The sequence below is a fragment of the Polypterus senegalus genome, chromosome 9 (assembly GCF_016835505.1).
Source record: "Polypterus senegalus isolate Bchr_013 chromosome 9, ASM1683550v1, whole genome shotgun sequence".
Classification (NCBI taxonomy): Eukaryota; Metazoa; Chordata; class Cladistia; order Polypteriformes; family Polypteridae; genus Polypterus; species Polypterus senegalus.
In genome coordinates this window covers 18704344-18729701 of record NC_053162.1, presented here as the reverse complement: position 1 = coordinate 18729701, position 25358 = coordinate 18704344, and the positions used below count along the sequence as shown (strand labels likewise).

Here is a 25358-nt window from a genome sequence, read left to right as displayed (position 1 = left end):
CTCACTCACTCACTTATCACTAATTCTCCAAGTTCCCGTGTACAAAAGTTAAGCAGGTTTCATTTCGAAATTCTACGCATAATGGTCATAACGGTCAACAACGTCCGCCACATTGAACTTTCTTATTCATAGCCCCATCTTCACGAAATTTGGTAGGCGGCTTCCCTGCACTAACCAAAACCGATGTACGTACTTATTTCGGTGGTATGACGCCATTGTCAGCTGCCATATTGAATTTTCCAAACGTCACTAATTCTCCAACTGCCCGTATAGGTAGAAGGCTGAAATTTGGCAGGCCTATTCCTTACAGCTTACTTACAAAAGTTAAGCAGGTTTCATTTCGAAATTGTACGCGTAATGGTCATAACGGTCAACAACGTCCGCCATGTTGAACTTTCTTATTTATGGCCCCATCTTCTCGAAATTTGGTAGGCGGCTTCCCTCCACTAACTGAAACCAATGTACGTACTTATTTCTGTAGTATGATGCCACTGTCGGCCGCCATATTGAACTTTTCAACAGTCTTTGTTACTTATGGGCCCATCTTCAAGAAATTCTTCAAGAAAGAACTGTCACTTACCGAGTGGTTTCCATGCCCGGAGATACCACCTACCTTTTCCATTCTCTTTGTTACATATTACACGGCCATATCAGGCTCACTCTTGATATCCGGAGGAACATTGTGTCTTATGTATTGAATGACTGGGACAGGTTCAAGGTGTGGACTGATGACGGTACAGGAGATAATTATACTACACAGGAGCACTAGAAGAGTGAAATGCTTAAGCCCTTCACCTATGGTTCTGCATGTGAGTTGATGGCTGCCGCTGAATTGTTCGGTTGTCGCTTTCAAGTGTACCAAAATGGCCAAATATTTTACACCTTTCGACAACCGCCAATGCCTCTTAAACATCTTAGATTCACAGGTGACGATTTCAGTAGTGGACACTTTGATGTTTATGAATTTTTAAACTCTCAAAAGCTGGATGTGATTTTATCGATGAAACCGGTTGTGTGCTTACAACGCTTGACAGATGCCAAATGTCACTTCAACACAAAATCCTGCAAATACTGTCGTAATTGAAACAAACCATGAAACTCAAACCGATTATGACAACAGCAATCCAAGCTGTGAGATTTGAGACAAGATTGCTGTTCACATGGCCAACTGTAAGTTACATGCTCAAGAGTAAGCTCAGCGCACAGCTTGGTCATGTTACAACCGGAGGGCCGAACTGACAACATGGTATACAAAGAGATCCTTAACAAATAAATATTGGCATATTGTCCCGCAGTTTAAAAAGGTTTAATTTTCTTCTTAATAAAAATTTGAATGCAGTACTTCACCGCTGCGAAGCACGGGTATTTTGCTATTAAAGATAAATGGTACTTTATCATTAAATGAACAGCAAACTAAACAAAATAAGTTGTTCCAAATGCATTATGACCAGAAAAATACAGTTTCTGTCTGACTCGGGTTTCACGTCTATCTGATAGCATGTGACCGTAGCATAAGTGCCAAGACATTCTTCTTCACCTATTTTCTACAAACAAACACAACGCCATTTCTTTTTAAAAAAAAATACTACTCCAAGAAATTATACTTTCTGACTTGAAGACCCTCCCCTCCATGTCCAAAGTCCTGTGATTCATTTAAAAAGTCACTTTTGTCAGTCTTTAGCGTTCTTGTTTATGTGCATGCTGATAATTTGGAAGTACAGTAGCTATTTAACAACAATTTGTTTTTCACATTTTCAACAAACAACTGGATAACAGAAATCTGGATTGTAAGTAGTATGAGATTCTTTTTGGTTTTTTTTTTCCCCCATGGATGGTTTTCCCATCACTTGCTGTTGTACAGCACTGGCCTCTACCGACTACTGTTACGCATAAACTCTCTCCATTCTGCTTGCAAACAGGAGATTAGAAATGTTCTCTGGCACCAGAACAAAATACATTGGGTTAGTAACATAAAAAAATGACTGTTGGTAGGAATATTTCTTTAACGCCTTGTTTTTTTGCACTTAAGTTTTCCCCTGCCTTATCCATAAAGTATTTTTCTCATAACCAGTTAACCCTGCTTATATACCAATAGTAATTACAAGAATACTTTCACACAACAAAATTAATGAAATATTTCCTAAACAAAATCCAAAATTATTATTATTTTTTTTAAATGTGCTTGTTGCTGCTTTAATAAAAAGCAGTAATGGCCATTGAATATTTTTATTAATCTAAATCGGCCATACACCATGTATCCAGCATATTAACAGAAAACTTTTAAGTCCTACATATGTGATTACATCTGCTTTTGTTCTGAAAGCAATTTAAAATAAAGCAGCAAGAATTAAGAATGTGGAAGTAAGGATTATTGAATGTCATTTATTCCACTGAAAGGTATCAAACAGTACAAACAATGTGTAAACTTATCTTGTACAGAGGAAAACAGTCAGGATCAAAGGAATTACACAATCAAGTAAAACAATAATTTTAAGAGTTAGTGAGTAGATCAACACACATAACAGCAATTAAAGAAATAAGACACATTGCAAATAACAATGAAAGAAAGAAGACACATTGCAATAATTTTTAAAACTAACAGAACAAATGTATGGATTTTACAGAAACAGCTTAATGCTCTTCAGGAGATTAAAAACACGGTATACATTTCAGTTCATAAGCAAAATATTTCTTCATAAGTCACCGCATGCAAACACTGATTATGAACAGAGAAAGTTTTGCTACTGCCAGGAAATCAGAGATACTCCTGACACTTCTGAGGGTTTAAATCACAGTATTTCTTAAATATGTCATTTCCTTTTTATACTAGAGTCATTATTAATGTATATGTTCTTTTTTTTTCTCTTGTGATTTCAAATTAATCATAGTCATAACATGATTATACAGGCTTCTCTGGATCTGCCTGTGAAATAAAGTGCTTGCTACTTTGGCGTACATTTTACAATTAACAAACAGTAAGCTTGCCATTATTTAAAGCAAACTTTTCCCAACTTTTCTTAGCACTTTGCAAAGGACATGAAATTCTGTTCATAAAAGTAATACCTGAAAATAATTAGACCCAGCTTTAAAAGCAGGAGTACTCTGGCTTTTCGTGGAGGAATATTTTAATGTAGTTTGCCCCATTCACGACTAGTGCACATGCCAAGAAGAAGGCCATCCTTTCCAGTTAGTTCCTCTAAAAGTTCAAAGACAGTCCAGAGTTCAGAAGTGTTTTCACATTTTAGGGAAATAAAGCATACTTATCACCATACATATATTTTTTAAAAAGTGATTCATTCATAGAGAAAAGTAATGAATTAGTTGGATTATTTTTTATAATTCAAAATCTATTCTTGATTTATTTGAGCATTTCTGATTGTAAATTAAATCCAGGGCCCAGTTACCAAATAACTAAGATATAGTGCTTGACTAATTTTCACTTATAGCAGATAAACTCTACTAAACCCTTTTATTAAAAAAAAAATATTTTACAATTTCCAGTAGTCTTCCCAAAGACTATGTGCAAAGTGATTCAGTACATATTCATTACATATTAATAAAATAAAAAAAAAATAAAAAGTAAAATAAGTGCCCCATGAATGATCCTCATTGAGGGGTGTGCAATTTTCATCAATGATAAAAGAATAGCAGACTAGACCATTTATTGCTCTCCATGCACTGACTGCATTATTTCACTGTTGTTCCCTCTTCTGGCTAATTTGACCATGTATGACAGCATCTAGCTGCTTGTGGATGACAGTCGTCGTGTGTGATAATTGTATACTTTCAGGCAGTGGTCCCAGCAGTCTAACACCAACAGTTGCCCCTTTGGAGTTATGGCAACTCCCACGGGGCATGTTAATCCTTCCCGTATTAATACGCTAAAACCACCTTCTTTGGGAAAGTGCAACACCTCCTTCCGACTACTGTCTGCAACCAACAGGTCTCCTCTGGAATCAACACACATACCAGCAATGCAACGGAAGTCCTCATTTCCAGAAAAAAAATGGCTCAGTTGCTTGCCAAGCTGGCCATCGGTTCCAACAGAGCCAATGGAGAAGCCACCTTCGAGGTGATGCTCATTATGTCGGTTTTCAATATTCAGCCCAAGACCCTGAGTAAAATAAACAGTTCCACTAGAATCACAAGTCACAAATTTTGGACGAACTGCAGAACATAGCCTGCTATAGTTCACAACTCCAACGTGCCGATCCACGGCCAGACACCATAGTTTGCCTCCCTCCACATCAGTAACCACAAATTGTCCCGATGGCATGGCGGCAATGCCCCAAGGCTTAATTAACTGATTTTTGTGGCATGTCACGCAGTGCCCATCGGCAGTGTACACTTTGACTGAATTGTCGTAGTTGTCTGTCACACCAATTAGTCCCTGATTGTTTATGGCTACTGAGAGTGGGATTAAATTTGGAAGATCCGCTCCCAGAAAGCTTAAGACAAAATTGTCAATGCTGCTAGGACTACGTCGGATTTCCTTCTGAAATCCTTTCCTGTTAAATATTTGAATTCTGTAATTCCCACGGTCAGCTACTAGCACTTCTCCTTGTGCTGTAACACATAAACTGATGGGAAGATTAAACATCCCAGGCAGGTTGCCTTTACAGCCCATTTTTTTAATAAACTGGCACTGTTGAGATGCTGCTAGTACTGGTTCAACAAGTTTTGGTTTCATGCTTGGAGATGCAGACACAGTCACAGCTTCATCTGGCACCATGTCTACATCTCGATACAACTGATCAAGATGAGTTCCTGGTACTTCATGCAAGATGTCTTCAGTATTCACAGTATATGGCTTGGTGGTGACTTGACCCACTTCCAGTGGTTCCAAGAGTTCTGCTTTGATAAAGTCTGGTTCTTGAAGTTTCAGCAGAGCAGGCATATGGCTTTTCAACTCCATTTCCTCCTCTTCCTCAATTGATTCTTCTAGCAGGGCTATATCCGACTGCTTGATTTTCATTGTTAAGTAATCACACCGAGAAACAATCTGCACTTCAGCAATGTTTAAAAGGTAGGTGTGCTCCTCCAGGATTTGACTGTTCAGTTTCTCAACCTCTGACAAAGAGTTAGCAAAGGCTTTACGGGATTTCACGAGCTCTTCGTGAATTCGCAGCTCAGCTTGCGTGTAGTCTTGCTGAACTGACTTGTATTTTAGTCTCAAATTTTTCGATATTCCCTCCAGTGAACTTTTCATTTTTTGTACATTTTCCATTTTTTCACGTAGAGCAGTCAGTTTTGTCCCAACATCTTTTCTCCTCTGTTCAGCTGCAGTCTGGATGGAAATGATGCTGTGTCCCAGCTGCTGATGCCTCTCACCCTTGCAGGAATCGCACAAAACAATGCTGCACGTCAGGCAATACTGTCTGGGCAACCTGTTCTTGCACATTCTACACATTAAGCACATTGCTGTACTTGAACTTGCCGAATCAATTATTTTAAGGACTGTTAAATTGTCTGCAAGCTGAGAAATGCTACTCATTCTGGAAACTTTGCTGCAAAAAGGGCAGCGAACACCATTGATGGTACTAGCAAGCAATTTTTCCAAACACTGTCTGCAAACTGTGTGACCACACTGAAGCAGCTTTGGACGAAGCTGTTCCTGATTAAAGGTTTCCATGCAAATAGGGCATTCCAGAACTTCTCTGACCACATCCGGGTCCAAACTTGATGCAGTAGCCATTTTTGTCATTAAACACCTAAAGAAGAGAGTTATAGTAAATTAGTAAAAATTGTTTCTAATTTTTGAATTTCAAAACAAGCATGACACGTGTAAGTGGCTCTGTAACACACATTGTAATTTGTTTTCCCCTATGTTCTAACCTAATTACACAGTTCAGAGTCCTGGAGCCTTATATATAAAATGTGCTAACACTCTGTAACAAGTGTAAGCCACTTCTTATGCAAAAATAAGAATTTATAAAACACAAACTTGCTGTGACAACTAGATTGGTAATAGCAAATTCTACCCATCCATAAGAGCTACACAGACTTATTTAGTGTTGGCATTTTAGCGACTCCAGGTGGCGGGCCAATGAAGTAAACAGTAAACCTTGCTCAAGTGTGTATTTCAATGGCAAGTCAGTGACATTCCCGATGTTTCTGAAATAATCATATCACAGTTAACTGACATGCTTTCTCAATACAACTGCCTTCAGTGATGGTAATAACGCGTAATGCATATGCTTAATGGTAGTGCATTTAGTGTGTGACCTGCCTAATTTGTCTATATAAAGGATGTGCTGTACAACATAACTAGCAGTGGCACCATTAGATCTTTTAGAGAGTAACGCAAATGGCAGGTTAAAGCAAGAAGCAAGTTTCAAGGTTCACAATAATTTTCTGGCCTACAAGGTAAAAAAATTCTGTCTTACAAGCCGAACCACACAAAAATTGTATTTTTAGAGTCTCAACACATGCCTTGTCAAATATGGCAAACTATCTGTAATATAAATGTACAATATGAAATAAGTCTCACATACATGAACACATTGAAAACTTCCAAATGGCATAAAAGTACATAAATGCTGTTAATGATAATTAAATCACAGAAAATGTTGATTTTTTAAGTTTGCTTGTCCACAGATTGAAACTGTGGCAAAATAAACACATTTTTATTTTAACAAGAAAACGTATGACTACAAAACATGTGACAGAGATCTGCTCAGATCGTCACGCCACTGTCTGTACAGGAGGCACATGCTGGCAGAACCTCTGCTGCTGTTTTAGATTGTCATGCTGACCACGTTAGGTCTGTTTTTCAGACAGGAGAGGCTGTCAGGCATGTAAAAGAGGGAAATTTTGAATGCAAAATATACAAAGGGAAATAGCCTCTCTTAAGCTACTGTATACAGGGAGCCAGTCCTTTGTTGGGCTGAACACACACACACATCAGAAAACGATTTAGCATCGCCAGTTCAACTAACCTGCATGTCTTGGGACTGTGGGAGGAAACCAAGGTAAACCCACGTGCAAACTCCACTCAGGAAGCAGCTTGGGTGCAACCCTGGAGCGCCTAACTACAAGGCGGCAGTGCTAAATCTGCATCCCCGTGTGGCAAATTTGTTGATTACTAACACATTTAGATTAACTGTGGCCTCAAAAAAAAAAAAACTGAAAAAAAAAAAATCCTTTGAGGCTTATTTTAGTAACACAGTGCGTCCATTGTGGCCTCTCCTTACACACCACCCATGTCAGTAACACCTCAAGTTCACTTTCACTGAGGTTTTATTGTCGGTGTTCTACCAAGGTTTGTAGGAAAGGTGTCACTTAGGAACATGGTCAAATAGATATGATGATTAAATCATGAATATTCAAAAAATGTTTTTAGAAGTCATACAAGGTTACCAGAGGGAGGTGACGGGGGGGTCAATAAAAACTTGTGAACGTATGCTTGGTTTTAAGTTGGTCAGAGATATAATAAGCAGGGATTACAAGTCAGCATACAGAGAGGAGGTGAAACACCTGGCCACTCGGTGTAGAGACAAACATCTATCCTTCAAAATTAATAAGACTGATTGTTGACTTCAGGAAAAAAAAAAAATACGCCCTGACCAAATCCCAGTCTGCATCAATGGCTCCTCTATGAAGATTTCAGTAAAGAACGGCAAGTTCTTCAGTGTGCACGTTACCGAGGACCTCATATGGACTAATAATACCACTTTTTTAACTAAAAAGGTAGTGAGATGTCAAGCAAAATGACACCTTTTATTGGCTAACTAAAAAGATTACAATATGCAAGCTTTTGAGGCAACTCAGGCCCCTTCAATCAGGCAAGATGTAACTACATTCATAATGGCTAACATGGTACAACAACCTAGTACTATTAACTAAACAGGCCAAGCAAAGACTACACTTTTTGAGGTGACTAAAATTAGCAAGCCTCCTACCTCCCATTCTCACCACATTTTACAAAGGCACCATTAAGAGTGTTCTGACCAGCTACATCACAGCCTGGTACGGAAACTACAGCAGGTTCGACTGCAGAGAATAGTACAGTCAGTAAAGAATATTATTGGGGGTGCCTCTCCCTTTTCTGGAAAACATGTTCTCCAAAAACTGTGTTCGAATGGCCTGCTGCGCTGCATAGGATCCTTCTCACGGATTTGTCATTCCTTTGCCATCTGGAAAAAGATGCTCCAACAAGATCTGTTAGGTTATGTACCGTAATAGCATTTTTCACCAAGGCTGTCAGACTACTCACACAACACAATACAGGCCCCCATGATCTTCCACCCTATTCTAACCTTTTACTTCACAATCTGTTGCTTCAGTTTATGCACAATTCACTACATCTATCAGGTCAAATGTTAAGTCACTTCACTGATCTGCAGAACTTGCGTTTAAATGGGTCTCAGAGTAATTGAGGCCATTAACTTTATTGGCATACTGCCTCTTAAAACAGTATGCTGTATAGTTTTTCTCTGTTTGCACACACTGTCTTGTCTTATTTGCACTATGTGTACACTGTGAGCCCTGAACTTCATTATTTTGTCTCTTTGTATACTAAATATATGGTTGTGATGACAAAGTTTACTTTAAATTGCAAAAGGAACTTGGTGTGCCTGCCATGTGGCATATGTATAGTTCTATAAATCAGATTTATTTATTTTTTATGTGCGTGCATGCCGTCTTTGCCTTTCAAGCATTGGAACATACTCCATTATGGAATTTTAGCAAGATTTTATACATCAGGGCCCTGGGGAGCATGTGCCAATCCAAGCTGCACTCAATGAAGGTGGGAAACAACTGTTGACGAAGTGACCAGCAATGACAACATCACTGATGGGAAAACTGCGATTTAAAGTTTAATTTTAGCTACACGTTTTTGGAATGCAGGAGCAATAAAAAACAAAGTATCTTCAGGAAAATACGGGGAGAGCATACAACCAACACAAAGGCAGTAAATCTGATGACATTTTTAACCCTGAACTGCACCACAGTACTGACAACACCATTTCCAATACTAACTGACTTCTATCAACATCGTATTAAAATTTGCGCTGCCTCCCCACTATCCTGTGCCGAAGAGGCAGAGCTGTCAAATGGGCGGATGTTTTTACTAGGGTGGGCTCCGATAACTTCTGGAATTTGGACGCAGCTTTGCAAACTAGATAGTGATGACGCTTCTCGTGCAGAATTTCCATACAGTACTTGAAGTAAAACAGCAAATACAAATAAAATATTCATATGGGATAAAAATAAAGAAATTTTCTGCCGAACAGTAGCCTACCAATAACTAGGATCCAGCGACGCTTTTCAGAAACGCTTCCCTGCACACACCACCTCTTAGATTAACATATGCAAATACGGACCTAAATTTTCTTAAAACATTTAATCAGGTCGCTGCCTGCGGCCTTATACATTTTGACTACCTGCTACAAGAAATGCAGTATGCACGTATAGGAGTAACTACTGAAAAATATTATTTTTTTTTAGCTTTCATTAAAAAATAACCATGAATGTATGTCCTAGTAGGTGTATCCTACGTAAAACGTACCTCAGTTTGATCGTAATGCTGAGTAACCCGTTCAACCACCGCTTCTCGAAAACCTATAGCTGTAGGCTGCAACGACGTGAGGTAAGCTGCTGTATTGTGCCCGCCTTCTTCTACATCTTATTGGCTAAACTCGTTTTCAGTTTATTGCTCTATGAAACAATTGGACGAAATAGCGTCACTTAAACGGAAGTGTGTTTTTTTCTCGTTCGGGTTCTGCCGCAAAGCTGACTGGGAAATTGAGTTTTGAAATAATCTAACGTACGGAGGCAAACGGGTGAAAGGATCCGTTATGTCCGTTCTTGTGGTGGTATACAAATAATGTTTTTTTTTAAACATTTAACGATGTTTTCCATGACATAATTTTTTTCTTCCTAATGTAAGAGTTAAAATTGTACTACAAATAATGTTGAATGTTGATTACGCGATCGCTTATAAAACAGAAAACACTTTTCAGACTCTAAATAATATACATAATTCCAATTTTTTATACAGTATTTTGCTTTTCATTATTGAAAATGCTTATGCCGTTTGTTTTGCTTGTGTTTTTTCTTCGACTCTCTTTCCTGGCCACTTAGTAACTGAGCTTTTCTGGTTGCTGTAGAAACGGCGTGACGAAACAGCACGGGCAAACGCGCTTCAGATGATCTTGCCCGACTTCAAGACAGCCGCTACTTCTATGTTGAGAAAAGCGTCTTCTGCTGAGCAAAATAAACGCTACAGAATAAGTGTATTAAACATGATGAGTAATTTCATTTAGGTCATATAATCATCTGAAACCTTACCTAATACTTCTGATAATTTTAAATACCGCGATGAGTTGTCGTCCTATTCCCGGTTGATTTTGCATTTCGATGATGAAGACGAGGCACCTCTGACATGTGAAAGGATTAAATTAATGATCGTTTGTATATATACTATCCATTATATTAATCTTTGAACCATAATAACCAGGGACGACTCTAGCGTTTTGCTGCCATTGGCGAAGCTGGAAATTGGGACAAACCCCGACATTTTTCCACCATTTATGAAACTTTTATGTGATAAAATTTACAATTATCACTATTTTACCCCGGCGCAGTGGTAGCGCTGCTGCTTCGCAGTTAAGAGACCCGGGTTCGCTTCCCAGGTCCTCCCTGCGTGGTTTGCATGTTCTCCCCGTGTCCTCCGGGTGCTCCGGTTTCCTCCCACAATCCAAAGACATGCAGGTTAGGTGTGTTTGTGTGTGTCCTGTGGTGGGTTGGCCCCCTGCCTGGGATTGGTTCCTGCGTTGTGACCTGTGTTGGCTGGGATTGGCTCCCGTGACCCTATGTTTGGATTCAGCGGGTTAGAAAATGGATGGATGGACTATTTTACCCTTTGATATAGTATTATGTTTTGGTTGTAAGCTAGTAGTTTAAATTGATTATGCATTGCTTTAATGTAAATATAATTTAACATTTTACAACTAAGTATATTTGTTAAATGTGTAAATACAAATATCTATTCATATTCCAAACTTGCTTATCTAGAGCAGGGTCACAGGGTAGCTGGAGCCAATCCCAGCATGCTTCAGATGCAAGGCAGGAACAACACTTAGACATGATGCCAGTTCATTGCAGGGTTAATACAAATATAATACTACAAAATATATAAACATCTATGTACTCTGTGTACATATATATATATATATATATATATATATATATATATATATATATATATATATATATATATATATATATATATATATATATATATATATATATATATATATATATATAGTGAGGCTTCTGAGCTCTTTTGAGACCATCCCCATCAAGGCTGTACGCTGAAATGTAATTGACGTGTCTGTTGAGGCCTGCTTGTCCATCGCCAAGGCAGCTGAAGGTTCACAGCGCCATGGAGGCAATTGCAAGTTTTCAGCCTCCCTGTGTAACACGTTTTTTGCCCAATGGGTGATGGAGGGAACTTTATAACCCAGCTGCTGGCCTGGCCCCATCCCTGCTTGTTTGCTGTGTCTTTGTGTAGGGAAGTGTTAGTACCCATTTGAATAAGTAACCTTCATGTTCTTCTTTGGATTGAAAAATAAAGCTGGATTTCCTAAAGCCTTTAGATTCAGCCTCTTCTTTAAGGTGCAAGACAGTGGCTCACGCATCACAATTTATATACACTCATGTAGTACTAGGGTGTTGTACCGTGTTAGCCATTATGAATGCAATGAAAAGTCAAACAGAATAACACCTTATATTGGCTAACTAAAAAGATTACAATATGCAAGCTTTTGAGGCAGATGAGGCCACTTCTTCAGGCAATCTAACAAATCTTTTTAATCCAATAAAAGGTGACATTTAGCTTGACTTTTCATTGCATACAGTCATGTGGAAAACAAAGTACGCCCTCTTACAATGCTATGGTTTTTCATATCTCTCTAACTATATATATAAACGTCAGTGTGTAAATGTATGCATGTTCCAGCATCACGTCCGAACAGCTGGAGCGAACTGGAGGTGACTGCCAGCATTCTTTATATTTGAGCAGCACCGCTCCCCTGTTGCTTTTGAAATTAAATAGAGTGGCTGGTTCTGAGCGTCAACTGGATGATAACATACATATAAGACCAAGACCACAAGACAAACACATTAGTGAGTCTTCATTGTTTGTTAATTTATTTTTATTTTTAAAGTTGTGTTTTTTTAAATTATATTTTTCTCAAACAATTAAAAAAACCCAAAAAAAACTTTATTTTCCTCCCGGGCAACGCTGGGTATTTCAGCTAGTTATATAAAAAAAAAATCCCGTGACACGACAAGACTTTTTGAAGGTTTTTTAAAGTCCCGCGAGATGAGACCTTGGCCATGAGATTTTTTCAAGTCACGCCCTCCTGTCAACTATTTTCAACCAAGCACACGGTAATCTCACCTCTCATTCGTGTGAATGCTTTTGACAGACGCAGTTTCTGCACTCTCAGCTGTTATAAATTTTAATGTTTTCCTCACTTGAAGCAAAAATTAAAGAAGACATATTATGTCCAAATCTTATTGAATAATTTTATCACGAAGGGTTATCAATAGAAAAAATAAGTGCACAGGCAATCCTAGCACCGAGAAATGATGAAGTCAAACGAAATAACAGCAAAAATCACCATCGGTTACACGGCAAATTGGTTAAATGCATATCAGTAGACTATGCTGAAACAGTTGGTGGTGATCATGCGGAGCATGAAAACATCAGCTTACAATATCCCGTATCTACAACCGTTAACACCATCTGGTCTTCCACTACACAAATTACTGTAGAAACAAGGATGTATCCAAGAAAGATAATGTTGTACATCTTCCGCGGATAACATTACACAACAAAAGAAATGTTGCTATGCCATTAAAACGTTAACAGTTTCCCATTGGAATAGCTTTTGCAAAGACAATTAACAAATCTCAGAGCCAAACAATCGAAAAAAGATGTTTTATTTAATACTAGCCGAAGGCCGCCTTAGCATACGAAAGGAATTCAGTATAACAAAGGCTTAGGAAACCATCGTCGCAGTATAACGAAAATAGCAAGGAGCGAATCCAATGCCAATGGTCGAGAGAGTACCTTCCTGTAGCAGGCTACGGAAAACATAGACATATATAGATAGACGCCACATTCACTGTGTTGCCCAGTCGACACGATAAGTCAGCGCGTCCGCCCTATTGCGAGTGGTAAAAGTGATATTTAAACTACAGTAATCCCTCGCTATATCGCGCTTTGACATTCGCGGCTTCACTCCATCGCGGATTTTAAATGTAAGCACATCTAAATATATATCACAGATTTTTCGCTGGTTCGCCGCTTTCTGTGGACAATGGGTCTTTTAATTTAGGTTACATGCTTCCTCAGTTTGATTGCCCAGTTGATTTCATACAAGGGATGCTATTGGCAGTTGGCTTAGAAGCTACCCAATCAGAGCATGTATTACATATTAACTAAAACTCCTCAATGCTATAAGATATGCTTCCCGCGCGGTGCTTGTTTGCTTCTCTCTATCTTTCTCACTCTCTCTGCCTGACGGAGTGTGAGCAGAGGGGCTGTTTGCACAGAGGACACGGACGCTCCTCTACAAAATGCCGCTTTATCGCGGTGCTTCTGTATACTTAAAAGCACGTATTGATTTTTTGATTGTTTGCTTTTCTTTGCGAGCGCTCTCTGACATTCTCTGCTCCTGACGGCGCTCCTTTATGACGGCGCTCCTTTGAAGATAAGATATGTTTGCTTTCTTTTAATTGTGAGAAAGAACTGCCATCTCTGTCTTGTCATGGAGCACAGTTTAAACGTTTGACTAAAGGGTGTTATTTCATGTCTAGAGGGCTCTAATAATGTTAACAGGGTGGGAGAGTTTATAAGGGCTTAAAATATATAAAAATAACCAGACAAACATATGGTTTCTACTTCGCGGATTTTCACCTATCGCGGGGGGTCTGGAACGCAACCCCCGCGATCGAGGAGGGATTACTGTAATACAGGTAGACGTGGAAACCGGGTTTTCTGATGAAAAAACAATAATGTTTTAAACAGTATCATTTACATACAACAGATTTTGGCAAATCATTTACATACAATTACGTATATCCATTTATACACTAAATGCGTGCGTATCCCATAGTCTTAGAGTTGGTGGGCATGGCTCTCTGTCTTGCTTGCCCTTAGTTAGAGTTGGCGGGCAGGGCTCTGTGAGTTGGCGATCATGGCTGTCTGTCTTGCTTGCGGTGTAATGTTAACGTGGCTCAGAGGTGCATGTGGACTTTTGCACAGACGAAAGCGACTGAGGCTGTCTTTGGTGAGTTGTTGCGTGCCTCGAGAGCGACGCTGAACGGTTACAGTGGCTCTGTCGTGCGTATCCCATGACGCGGTAGGAGGGTTAGAGTTTGCGGGCGGGGCTCTGTCGAGCGTATCCCATGGTCTTAGAGTTGGCAGGCGGGGCTCTATCTTGCTTGCGCTCAGAGTCTTGCAAGCCCTTAGTGAATTATATATATATAGATGTTGCTTTGTCACAATGAAAGTCCAAACTAGAATCAAAATTCAATGCGATATTGATGAAAATTAAATTCAAAAAATTGTTTTAAATGAAGTTTTATAGTAAAAGTTTAAGTTTAAAAGTATTTGCATGTTAATTTCAAAGCCATACAGAATTAAATTGTATTACAACGAATAACTCTTAACACAACATGAAACATAATTTACTTTCAAATTATTATGTTTTACTATTTAATTACTCGTTCTATTATGCATATGTAACAATTCTCATTAAAATAACAATCTGTTTAAATTGTACAACCACATCCCCATACGCAAGTGGCAGAAACGCAAAGAGGCTAGTGTGTATCGCAATGGCAGGGGGGCTGGCGAGCGAAGCAAACAGGGGGACATAATAAAGACATCTGGGTCCTCATGCATAACGGTGTATGTAGAATTCACACTAAAACATGGCGTACGGACAAAAGCGGAAATATGCTTATGCACAATAAAATCCAGATGCATAAATTTGTGGGAACGCCAACTTCCACGTTTTTCCTCTCCATAAGTCTCGGTCAGCGTGAAAAGTAATGCACATGCACGCGCTTGCTGCCCCACCCAACTCCTCCCAGAATTATGCCTCTTTGAATATGCAAATCAACATAAATAGCCCTTAAGCTCAGCGTTCTGTGAAAAGGCAATAGCAAAAGCACAGGGGGAAATAGAAGAATTTCAGTGAATACCAAGTATTATTTGTTGGTTTTTAAACAGTGGTATAAACCATGGGTGTCGAACTCCAGTCCTGGAGGGCCGCAGTGGTGGCAGGTTTTCATTCTAACCATCTTCTTCATTAGTGACCTGTTTTTTTCTCCTTATTAACTTCTTTTGCCTTAGTTTTAATAAACTTGACTCAGGGCCCTTAGTTGTCTCTTTTTCTTTAATTAGCAGCCAAACCATAATGAGACACAAAACAAGCCACCTCACAACCAGCTCACCTGTGCACATCACACAATATCTGAAAATAAATAAAGTTGGAGGTCTTGGTAAGGTTGATCTCTCAGGTCAGTAAAACATCTTGACAGTGTTCTTAGAAGATGTTTTGGAAATGTCTGCTGTGGCAGAATGAGAGAAGCAACAAGCTATGGAATTAAATAACGGGTTTAATTAATAGCAAGAATTAGCTTCTTATTAAGAGTGAAATTGGTTGGAATGAAATTGGCTGGAGGTTGAAATCCCAGTTTAGCTGGTGGTCTGTTGGCTTATTTCACATCTCTTTTCTGTTTGACTGTCATTTAAAGAAGAAGAGAATCAATTCAGAGGACTGCATCCTTAAAAACAGGGCTATTAAAATGAAGGGAAAAGAAGTTAATTAGCAGTGAAAACTGGTCACTGATTAGGAAAAGGGTTAGAATGAAAACCTGCAGCCACTGCGGCCCTCCAGACCCGGAGTTCGACATCCCCTGGTATAAACAACAAAAGGAAGTTGATTGAGTGGCATAACGTGTTGAAGAAACGCGAAAGCTCTAGTTGACAAAGTCACACAGTGCCCGAAATAAAAAAGTTATTAAATATCAAAGTTGCCATGAAAAGGTGAGTCGCAGCCCACCGTCTGAGTGTCATATGAAAGGTTATTAGGGTACAGAGAAGAAAAATAGGCACACAGTGGGAAAAAAACACAAAATGTCAACTTTAAATTTAATGTAATTAAATTATGCATATGCTGCATGACCGCCCTGCTGGCTGCTGCCGAGAGTTGATTCTACAATATAATAAAAATAAAAATGAAAAGAGGAATAACCTTTGAGGTCCCCGAAAGCGAATAGCAGACGTCACATAGTATATGTGTATCAAGTTTCAGGTCAATAGTTCAAACGGTTTGAGAACCGTGATTTTAAATCCTGGGTGGACAAATGAACGGCCACGGTAGCGTATTATATAAGAAGATTGGCACGTGAGTCGGTGTCTTGCACCCCCCAAAGGTGAGGCTGAGTCTCAGTATTTTAACAAAACCAGCTTTTATTCCACTTGAAACAGGAACAGCAAGGTTATTTATTGTAGTGGGATCTACCATTCTACTATACACAGACACAGCAAACAGGCAGGGTCGGGACCCAGTCATTGTTATAATGTTTCCTGCATCACTAATTGGGTGACCAGCGTTTTGCGCATGGCAGCGGTCAGCTTGTACAGTAATTGTTTCTGTGGCGCTGCAAACCTGCAGTTGCCTCGGCAACGGTTCGGAGAAGCAACCCTCAACAGACGCAGCAGTTGCGCTTCTGCGTGTCATCCCATTAGGGAGGGTCTCTAAAGAGGCAATCATGTTTCTGCATGTTTCTGTGTGTCGTCGTGTTGTGGAGGGTCTGAAAGAGTTCAGAACTCTCACAATATATACTATATATATATATATATATATATATATATATATATATATATATATATATAGAGAGAGAGAGAGGGGAGAGAAAGAGAAAGAGAGTGCAACCTCAATGGGGTACCACTGAGCCCCAAACCAAAACTCTGGTCTTTGTTATAAAGGGTTTTATTGTTGACAACATGTTTTAAGTCGAGTACCAGCCAAAATCAACACAAAGATATATTAAATTAGCGATTTCCTCTCTCTTTCCTTTCTCCAAGTGATTGTTGCCCACTGCCTCCCAGTTCTGACCCCTCGAAGCGATGCAGTGGGCTTCTTTTAAGCTGGACCTTGGAATGTTTCTGGTATCACAGCAGCGTTTATCCAGAGCACTTCTGGGTCACACATTAACCAGGGCAGTCCCCCTCACCTCGGCACCGAAGGTCCCAGACAGGGTTGCTCTTCTGTACTCCAACTCCCATGTGACACAGTAGAAGTTCTAACTTGGATCAGCCTAGAGGAATACTGCCACCTATCTTACCTGTCTGACCCTAACCTTAACCCTAATCTGTTAGCTGTAACTCTAATCTAAGGCTGTTAGCCTCTGACATCCATGTTTGCCCACTTCATCCATTATTCTTTTATCCTCACTGAGATGAGGATTGTAATGTGCCTAGTCAGGTGATGCCTCCATCTGCATAGTCCTTCCATTACGGACTTCCAGCTGGACAAAGAAACACCCTCCATCCCCATACTCACAATACTTTTATATATTTATGTCAACCACTGGTAAGCACAGGACCTCAGGCAAAATGTTGTGGTACCAATCGAGTCTCCCCATTTATTGTTTTTATTCAGGAACAAAATAACAAATGCACAAAATCAATAAAGTCTTCAGCTATTAAATATTAAATTTCCTAGTTAGGATTGTCAGGCTGGTTGTTGCACTTCCTTCCCATTGGTGGGTAGTTTTCCAAGTTAGCCACCATCTTCCAGGAGGGCCCACATTTTATAGCTCCTGGACTGGAAAGGGTGGGGTTTCTTGCCATCACTGGACTGCATCTCTGAACTGTGGGTGGAAAAGGACACAAGGTGGTTAACGATCATACCCCCTGGTGTCCCTGGGTGGCAGGGCTTACCTTTGAGGAGCTGGGAAGGTGACCCTCTGACGTGAATGCATGACACAAGATAGATATATTGTATATATACAGAAAATATATAATATAGTAAATAGAAATGTGATAATAACACAGTAACAAAGTCATTTGCTTGACAGAAGTTTCATTTTATAAAAAAAGCCAGATTTAAAAAGTTAGATACAGATTTCTATAATTTTATCTGGTTTCACAAATTATCCATCCATCCATCCATCCATCCATTTTCTTTACCTACCTATCCATGATATCTGGTGCCTTATCCCAGCAAGCACTGGATAATGAAATTGAATAATAATAATAATATATAATATATAATAGGCATATAAAACATGCAGTTTAAGAAATACCCATGTTGTAAAGTGTATGCTGAGCCATTCAGAACTACTACAGCCTTTGTGATTTTTTTTTTATTCTTCATATTGTCAGGGTTCATAATAACAGACCACAACAAAAGTAAAATTACAAACTTGCATCTGAAGAACATAAAGAAGGAGTGACATTCAGAGTAAAGAGAGGCTCTGTAAAGCTAAGTGTGGTGCATCCTAGCATTTGAAAGACCACCATAAAGGGTTTGTGTAGCTTGTTAAACTTTAAGACATTCATAATGCTAGTTTCTCTGTTATAATACAAAAAATCCTGGGATGAGACGTGACTTTTTCAGAGAGATACTTTCACGTCCCGCAAGACTTTGTGCTAAAAGATTTAACCATGCCCGGGGCTGGAAATAAATGGCAAAGAGTAGATGACAAAGTAGAACGTCGTAAAGAACTCAAAAACGTTGGCGCAATACACATGCAGAGCAGGTTAGAGGTAACCAAAGTACTAAAATTCGAAAGTCTCTAAAAAAATGATAGTAAAGATCGTATAAGCGCAAACAAACGGAAATTATTACTCGGTGAAATAATGGAACAGCAAAAAGAGATTGAATGTATTGTTCAGATTTAAACTTTAAATCGGAGAATTGTAGATCGTCTAATTTGTGTTACCATTGGAGAAAAGTAGTGTTTCTTCCCAATGAAGAATTTAAAGATTTGTTGTTTGGTGAAAGAGAAATCCACATATGCGAGCGGCAGCGATGTGAAGAGGTGAAGCCCCTAGTAAAACATATAATAGGGATAAAGAGAGTTAGCCATTTGAGTTGAGCCCGAGTGTTCATTAGTTACAAAAAAGTGCCAAAGTTTGCAACAAAGTTTATGACCAAATAATGATGGACATTATGGACAATATACTTCATATCTTCTCAGTCAAAAAGTTTTTGAATTAGCCTAATACTGTTTGTTTGTACTTACAGTATACCATGCAAAACAAATGAAGCCACACTTTCAGTGGCTACAGCCTTTTGAAACAATTGTGCTTTTAGGGTCTGATCGAGCAATCCGTCTTCTAATGAACAGAGGTCTGAACAGTTAAGTTGTTAAACATTTAATAAATCAGACCAAGATGCTAACCAAACATTAAAGCCCCAAGCAGCTGGCAAGTCTTAAACCCTAACTGTCATCAAAATTTGTCAAGAACAAGCTTTTAACTTAAGAAGTCTTTACCTTGTATTAATGATGATCTGGGGGTAGACATCCACACTTGCTACAGCTGATGAAAACCAGTTTAAAAAATACTTGGCAACTGGCATAAATCTGAAAGGATTTAACACGCTACTTAAGTTATGATGATTTTTGAGGGTAGTCCTTGATACTAACAAGTCATTTTACCACATGTCAGTATGCCAAACTGCAGATGAATAACCAATCTACTGATGCTTTGATAAAGATTATAAAGACCAAAAGAGCCTTTGTTAATGTCTTATTACATAATCATACATGCATTGTTTTTGACATATTGAATGCACCAAGTCATTCACTAGTTCTTTCACGTCAAGTCACGGTATTCTCGTTCATTTAATTTGTAAATTACTGAATCATTACCTGAGAATAAGTCACCTAATGACTCATTGCACAATTCTTGTCAACTTATGATTCTTGAACTTAGTATCTTATTTTAATTTTGGATTTTCACCATCTTGTCATGTATAGGTCTTGGTACATAAGAATAAATAAGTAATTGATTCATTATTGCAGTACCTAAACCTAAAGTGTTACCGTTTCAAAGAACCCTTGTAAATTAACAATTGATCTTAAGATAGAATTAGGATGTTCATAGTGTTACAGTGCTTTTGAGAAACTTACCTCCTGCATTAATGAAATCCAAACACTAACAAGCAAACAAACAAAAATATCAATAAATATCATTTGGGCTAGAAATGGAAGTCCTGGGGAAGAAAAAGAGAGGTAGGCCAAAGCAGAGGTGAATGGATAAAGTAAAAGAATTTCTGAAGGAAAAGGGGCTGACTGGTGATTAGGACCATGCTGTTGGGAGAAGGCTGATCAAGCACATCAGTCCCACATTGAAGTGAAAAAAGATGAAGAAGAAGAAGAAGAAAAAGTAGTGAGTGTAAAAAAATAAATATTGATTTTATTATTCGATTTTTATTTCGTCATACATTAATTTAAAGAAATATACCTTATGAAATACAGTGGGTATTTCTGTTTTTTTCATTATCCACCTTTACCACAAGATGTCTCTGTAGCTCAAAGTATTGGGCCTTAAGACATTTTTATGCACATTTATTCTTGTAATTCTACAGTGTATGGAAATATTTGCCTGTCCCTTTTCCTTCTAAAATTTACTCCTGTAACAAGTGTTTTCATTTTGTTTAGTAAAAAGATATACCAAATATATCACAAATTATGAAAAATAACAAATTAATACAAATATAATGTCACTTTGCATACAATAAGTGACTTGAGCATGGGAAAGGTGCTTTATAAATAAAATGTATCAATAAAATATTAGTAATATACATGGCTTTGTACACGCCATTAAAACCCCCTGATTATCTCGTTAATGATTGGGATATATCAGGCAGCAAGTGAACAGTCAGTTCTTGAAGGCGTTATGTTAGAAGCAGGAAAAAAAAGGCAAGCGTAAGGATCTGTGCAACATGACAAGGGCCAAATTTTGATGCCGGCAGAGGCAGTATGATGCTCTAAGTAATGTTTCTTTGGTCCTGGCCTTCATGTGGAAGTTACATTGATCATTGCAGACCACATATATCAGGGCATCGGTATTCCCTTATGGTTGTTTCCTCTTTCAGCAGAATAATGTGCCCTGCCACACTGAAAAAAATGCTATGAAATGGTTTGAGGGACATGATAGAGTGTTCAAGGTGTTGACTTGGCCTCCACATTCCCCAGATCTTAATCTGATCAAGCATCTGGGGAATGTGCTTATAAAAACAGGTCTGTTTCACAGAGGCCCCACATCGCAACTTACAAGACTTTAAGGATCTGCTGTTAATATCTTGACGTGTGATACCACAGGTCACGTTCATAGGTCTTGTGAAGTCCTTGCCTTGCCTTGATGGGTCATGGCTGTTTTGGCGGCACAAGGGAGGCCTACAGAATATTCAAACTTTCCAGAGTTTGAACGCTAAATTCGAGAGAAATATGACACAGAGTTCGAACAATGCTTTTACGTTCAAACTGTATGCGTAGTCAAAAAAATGCAGCAATCTATCCCCTCCCCCTTTATCGGAGTTTCCAGCCCTCTCCTGCTGTTGTATTGTGCGGCCTGCTAACTTGACAGCTGTATCCGGAGTAAGTGAATGAAGCCAGGTCTCTGTAATTAGCAGAATGTAACTGTCCTTAAAGATTTTATTTGGTACAATCTGTAGGTTCTATTCATCCATCTTATTTGCGAGGGATCTTGCGTCGGTGACAAAAATGCTAGGAAGAGCCGACTTGTGTGGCCGCCTCCATTGCCTCGCCCGCATAGTCGGCCCTGCCTCTTGTTCCTGCACTGCCTCTGTCTCGAACGTGAGGGGATGGTAATCCACGGGGAGCCCCAACACCTGGAGAAACTCAGCTGTAACAATTTACTTGCTGCATTGTCCTATTTTTGGGAGATCATGCCAGGTGTGGACGTTATTCAGCCAGCAGAATGTCATTATGACGAACAGCAACACATACGCAAAACTACAAACAAGCAGAGAAAGGAAGAGCACCAAGCTGCTGGGTCTATGCTCACCACCGTACATTTCATTTTATTATACAGTATTTACATATTTTAGTTTATTATATTTATCTTTTCATTTACTATTTAGGTCATTTAATTGCATTTTTTTTAGCCTTAAATTATTTGTGTTTGCTGTTTAAGTTTATTGAAATGGGCATTGTTTAGGGTCTGGAAGTAAGGCTTATTGTCTATAATTTCAGGGTGTGATGAATCAAAAACCCTGTGATGAAAACAAAATGAATTTTTTTGTTGTTTAGGTATTTTTGATGCATATTTTTTATCCTTTAGTTTTTCTTTATTGTGTCATTAAAACCTTGACGTCACCTCTGTGCCATGTTGGTTAGGTTTTTGTGTTTTTTTCTGTGGTAGTGTATACCATATATACTTGCGGATAAGTTATCACATGGATAAGTTGGGACTTGATTTTACAACAACAACAACAACATTTATTTATATAGCAAATTTTCATACAAAAAAAATGTAGCTCAAAGTGCTTTACAAAATGGAGAATAGAAAACACAGTAAAAAATAAAAATAAGTCAACATTAATTAACATAGAATAAGTAAGGTCAGATGGCCAGGGTGGACAGAAAAAACAAAAAAAAAAACTCCAGACGGCCGGAGAAAAAAAATAAAATCTGTAGGGATTCCAGACCATGAGACCACCCATTCCCCTCTGGGCAATCTACCTAACATAAATCAAACAGTCCTCTTTGTATTTAGGGTTCTCATGGAAGGACTTGATGATGATAGTCACGTAGACTTCTGGCTTTCAGTCCATCAATGTTGGAGCATCATGATGCTTTGAGTAGGTGGTGGTGGCGCAGGCCGGAAAAAGAAACAGAAGAGAGAGTTGGGGTCAGTACGGATTTTAGAGCCACCATGAATAGTTATTATGATGAATTGAACATACAGAGTATCAGGATTAAGTTAAAGTGAAGTTATGAGAAGGCCATGTTAAAGTAATGTGTTTTCAGCAGTTTTTTAAAGTGATCCACCGTATCAGCCTGGCGAATTCCTATTGGCAGGCTATTCCAGATTTTGGGTGCATAACAGCAGAAGGCTGCTTCACCACTTCTTTTAAGTTTAGCTTTTGGAATTATAAGGAGACACTCATTTGAGGATCTAAGGTTACGATTTGGAATATAAGGTGTCAGACATTCCAATTTATAAGATGGAGCGAGATTATTTAAAGTCAATCCTGAAAGACACAGGCAACCAGTGTAGTGACATCAAAACTGGAGAAATGTGTTTGGATTTTCTTTTCCCAGTTAGGATTCTAGCAGCTGCACTCTACACTCGTTGCAAATGATTTATGTCTTTTTTGGGTAGTCCTGAGAGGAGTGCGTTACAGTAATCTAGTCGACTGAAAACAAAAGCGTGAATTAATTTCTCAGCATCTTTCAATGATATAAGAGGTCTAACTTTTGCTATGTTTCTTAAGTGAAAAAATTACAGTATAATTTCTGGTATTTTATAATGTCGGTCGTATAAGTTGAATGCAGAAAACTCACTCTATTGGTACAGGAGATTATGATATGCTAACGCCCACCTGAAAGAGTAACCACGGAGCACACTGCCTTTTTTTTCTATGTGGGTGTGGCAATGCACTGTATCAGCGTGTGCTCCTAACCTCTCTCTCTCTCTATTGTGCCTACGTGACCACACGGTAATACCTGAACTATTCCGAAAGCGATGTTTGCACTCTTTTTTGTATCTCACACCCTCATACACCTTTTATTGTAAGAGCATCCCTTATCTGCAAATAAGCGTTTGTTCAGAAGAAAATATGAAGCTGGTTTTATATTAAATGTTGTTGAAGTGGTGAAAAAAACGGTAACTGCGCTGCTGCAACAAAATTCGATGTGTCTGAGAAACTGATGCAAGATCGGAGGAGGCAAAAAGATAAAATAAATAATAATTAAGTGTCGCATTTTTGAGCAGGCATGTAAATCTGGGTCTGATTTTATGATCGATTTTTCGGGTTTCAAGACCCGACTTATACGCAAGTATATATGGTAATTGTTTATGGAGACAGCATTTTTTGATAGTTATGTGATCGAATATCATTGCTGTACATCTTTTTGTCACTCGATTTAAGTCTTTGGCATTCAGTCTATTCTAGTATTGGGTAAATTCTGTTGGGTAAATTTTGTTGTGTGTACTTGGGCTTGATGTTCAGTTTTGGTGTGCTTTTGCATGGTTTCTTGACCCTAGCTTGATGCTCGATCACATTATTGTGTTTTTCATTTCCAAATCTAATGTGGGGCTACTCAAATGATTAAACATCTCTTCTTGATCCTTATTTTTAGAACCTTAGAATCTTAGAAAAGCTGTGATGATAATAGACCATTCAACACAACAATCTTGTCCATCCTATTCACCTAGGTTGTCCAAAATAAAATCAGGTCAGGATTTGAAGGTCCCTAGCATCTTATTCTCCAACCACACTACTTGACAATTTGTTCCATGTACAGTATGCATGGTTCTCGCATGGGAAAAAAAAACTTTGTTATATTGGTGCGAAATTTGTCCTAACAAGTTTCCACCTGTCACCAGGTGTTCCCGTAGCAGAATTTATTTTGAAGTAACAACTGAGATATACTGTGATACTTTTTAAACACTCAAAACATTAAAATAATTGACAAATTATAGGAAACCATTGAGTTCATTAAGCTTTTTTGTTTAGCCAATATCTAAGCTGTCCCAATATCTCATCCAGATATTTCCTAAAGGTTGACAAGTTTTCTGTTTTAACTACATGCATGGATAGTTTGTTCTAGATTCCCACATGGCTTCATGGCTTCAGTCCTAAATGAACTTCCCCTTGATTCCCACTGGAGTTCTTGAGATAATGACTCATCGTAAAGTTAAAAAAATCTGCTGTATCTACTTCAGCCATGTTCCCTCTTAATCTCAGTTTGGTTAAACTGCAAAGGTTCAGCTCCTTCAGTCTCTAATCATAACTCGTACCTCTCAGTCCCAGAATCAGTGTAGTTTCTCTTCTCTGAACTTTCTCTAGTGCTGTTAAAATTTTTTTAATAACATGGCGACCAAAACTGAACACATTACTCCAGAGAAGACCTCACTAGTGCTTTATACAACTTAAGCATAACCTTCCTTGGTTTTTACCCCACACATTGTGCTGTATAACCTAACAACCTATCAGCCTTCCTGATTGCTTCTGTAGAATGTTTCCATTTAGACAGAGATAAATCCACTATAACTCCTAAGTCTCTGTCATAAGGTGTACTTTCATGTTTCAGAACTCCCATTGTGTATTCAAATCTAACATTTC

General features: G+C 38.6%; 2 protein-coding genes across 3 annotated transcripts in view; one reads left to right on the top strand and one right to left on the bottom strand.

The window, feature by feature from the left end:
* The window catches only part of LOC120535132 (astrotactin-2-like), a 2291264-nt gene that overhangs the window by 1731867 nt on the left and 534039 nt on the right, over positions 1–25358 (top strand). The window lies entirely within an intron of this gene.
* On the bottom strand, positions 2357–9633 carry trim32 (tripartite motif containing 32). The gene is made up of 2 exons (XM_039762743.1): positions 9512–9633; positions 2357–5711 (listed from the first exon to the last, which is right to left on the bottom strand). The coding sequence occupies exon 2, from the start codon at positions 5702–5704 to the stop codon at positions 3740–3742; it is 1965 nt and encodes a 654-aa protein (XP_039618677.1). The 5' UTR covers positions 5705–5711; positions 9512–9633; the 3' UTR covers positions 2357–3739.

Excerpts from the sequence above, each read along its gene's own strand:
- trim32 (XM_039762743.1), bottom strand. The coding sequence starts at position 5,704 with ATGACAAAAATGGCTACTGCATCAAGTTTGGACCCGGATGTGGTCAGA.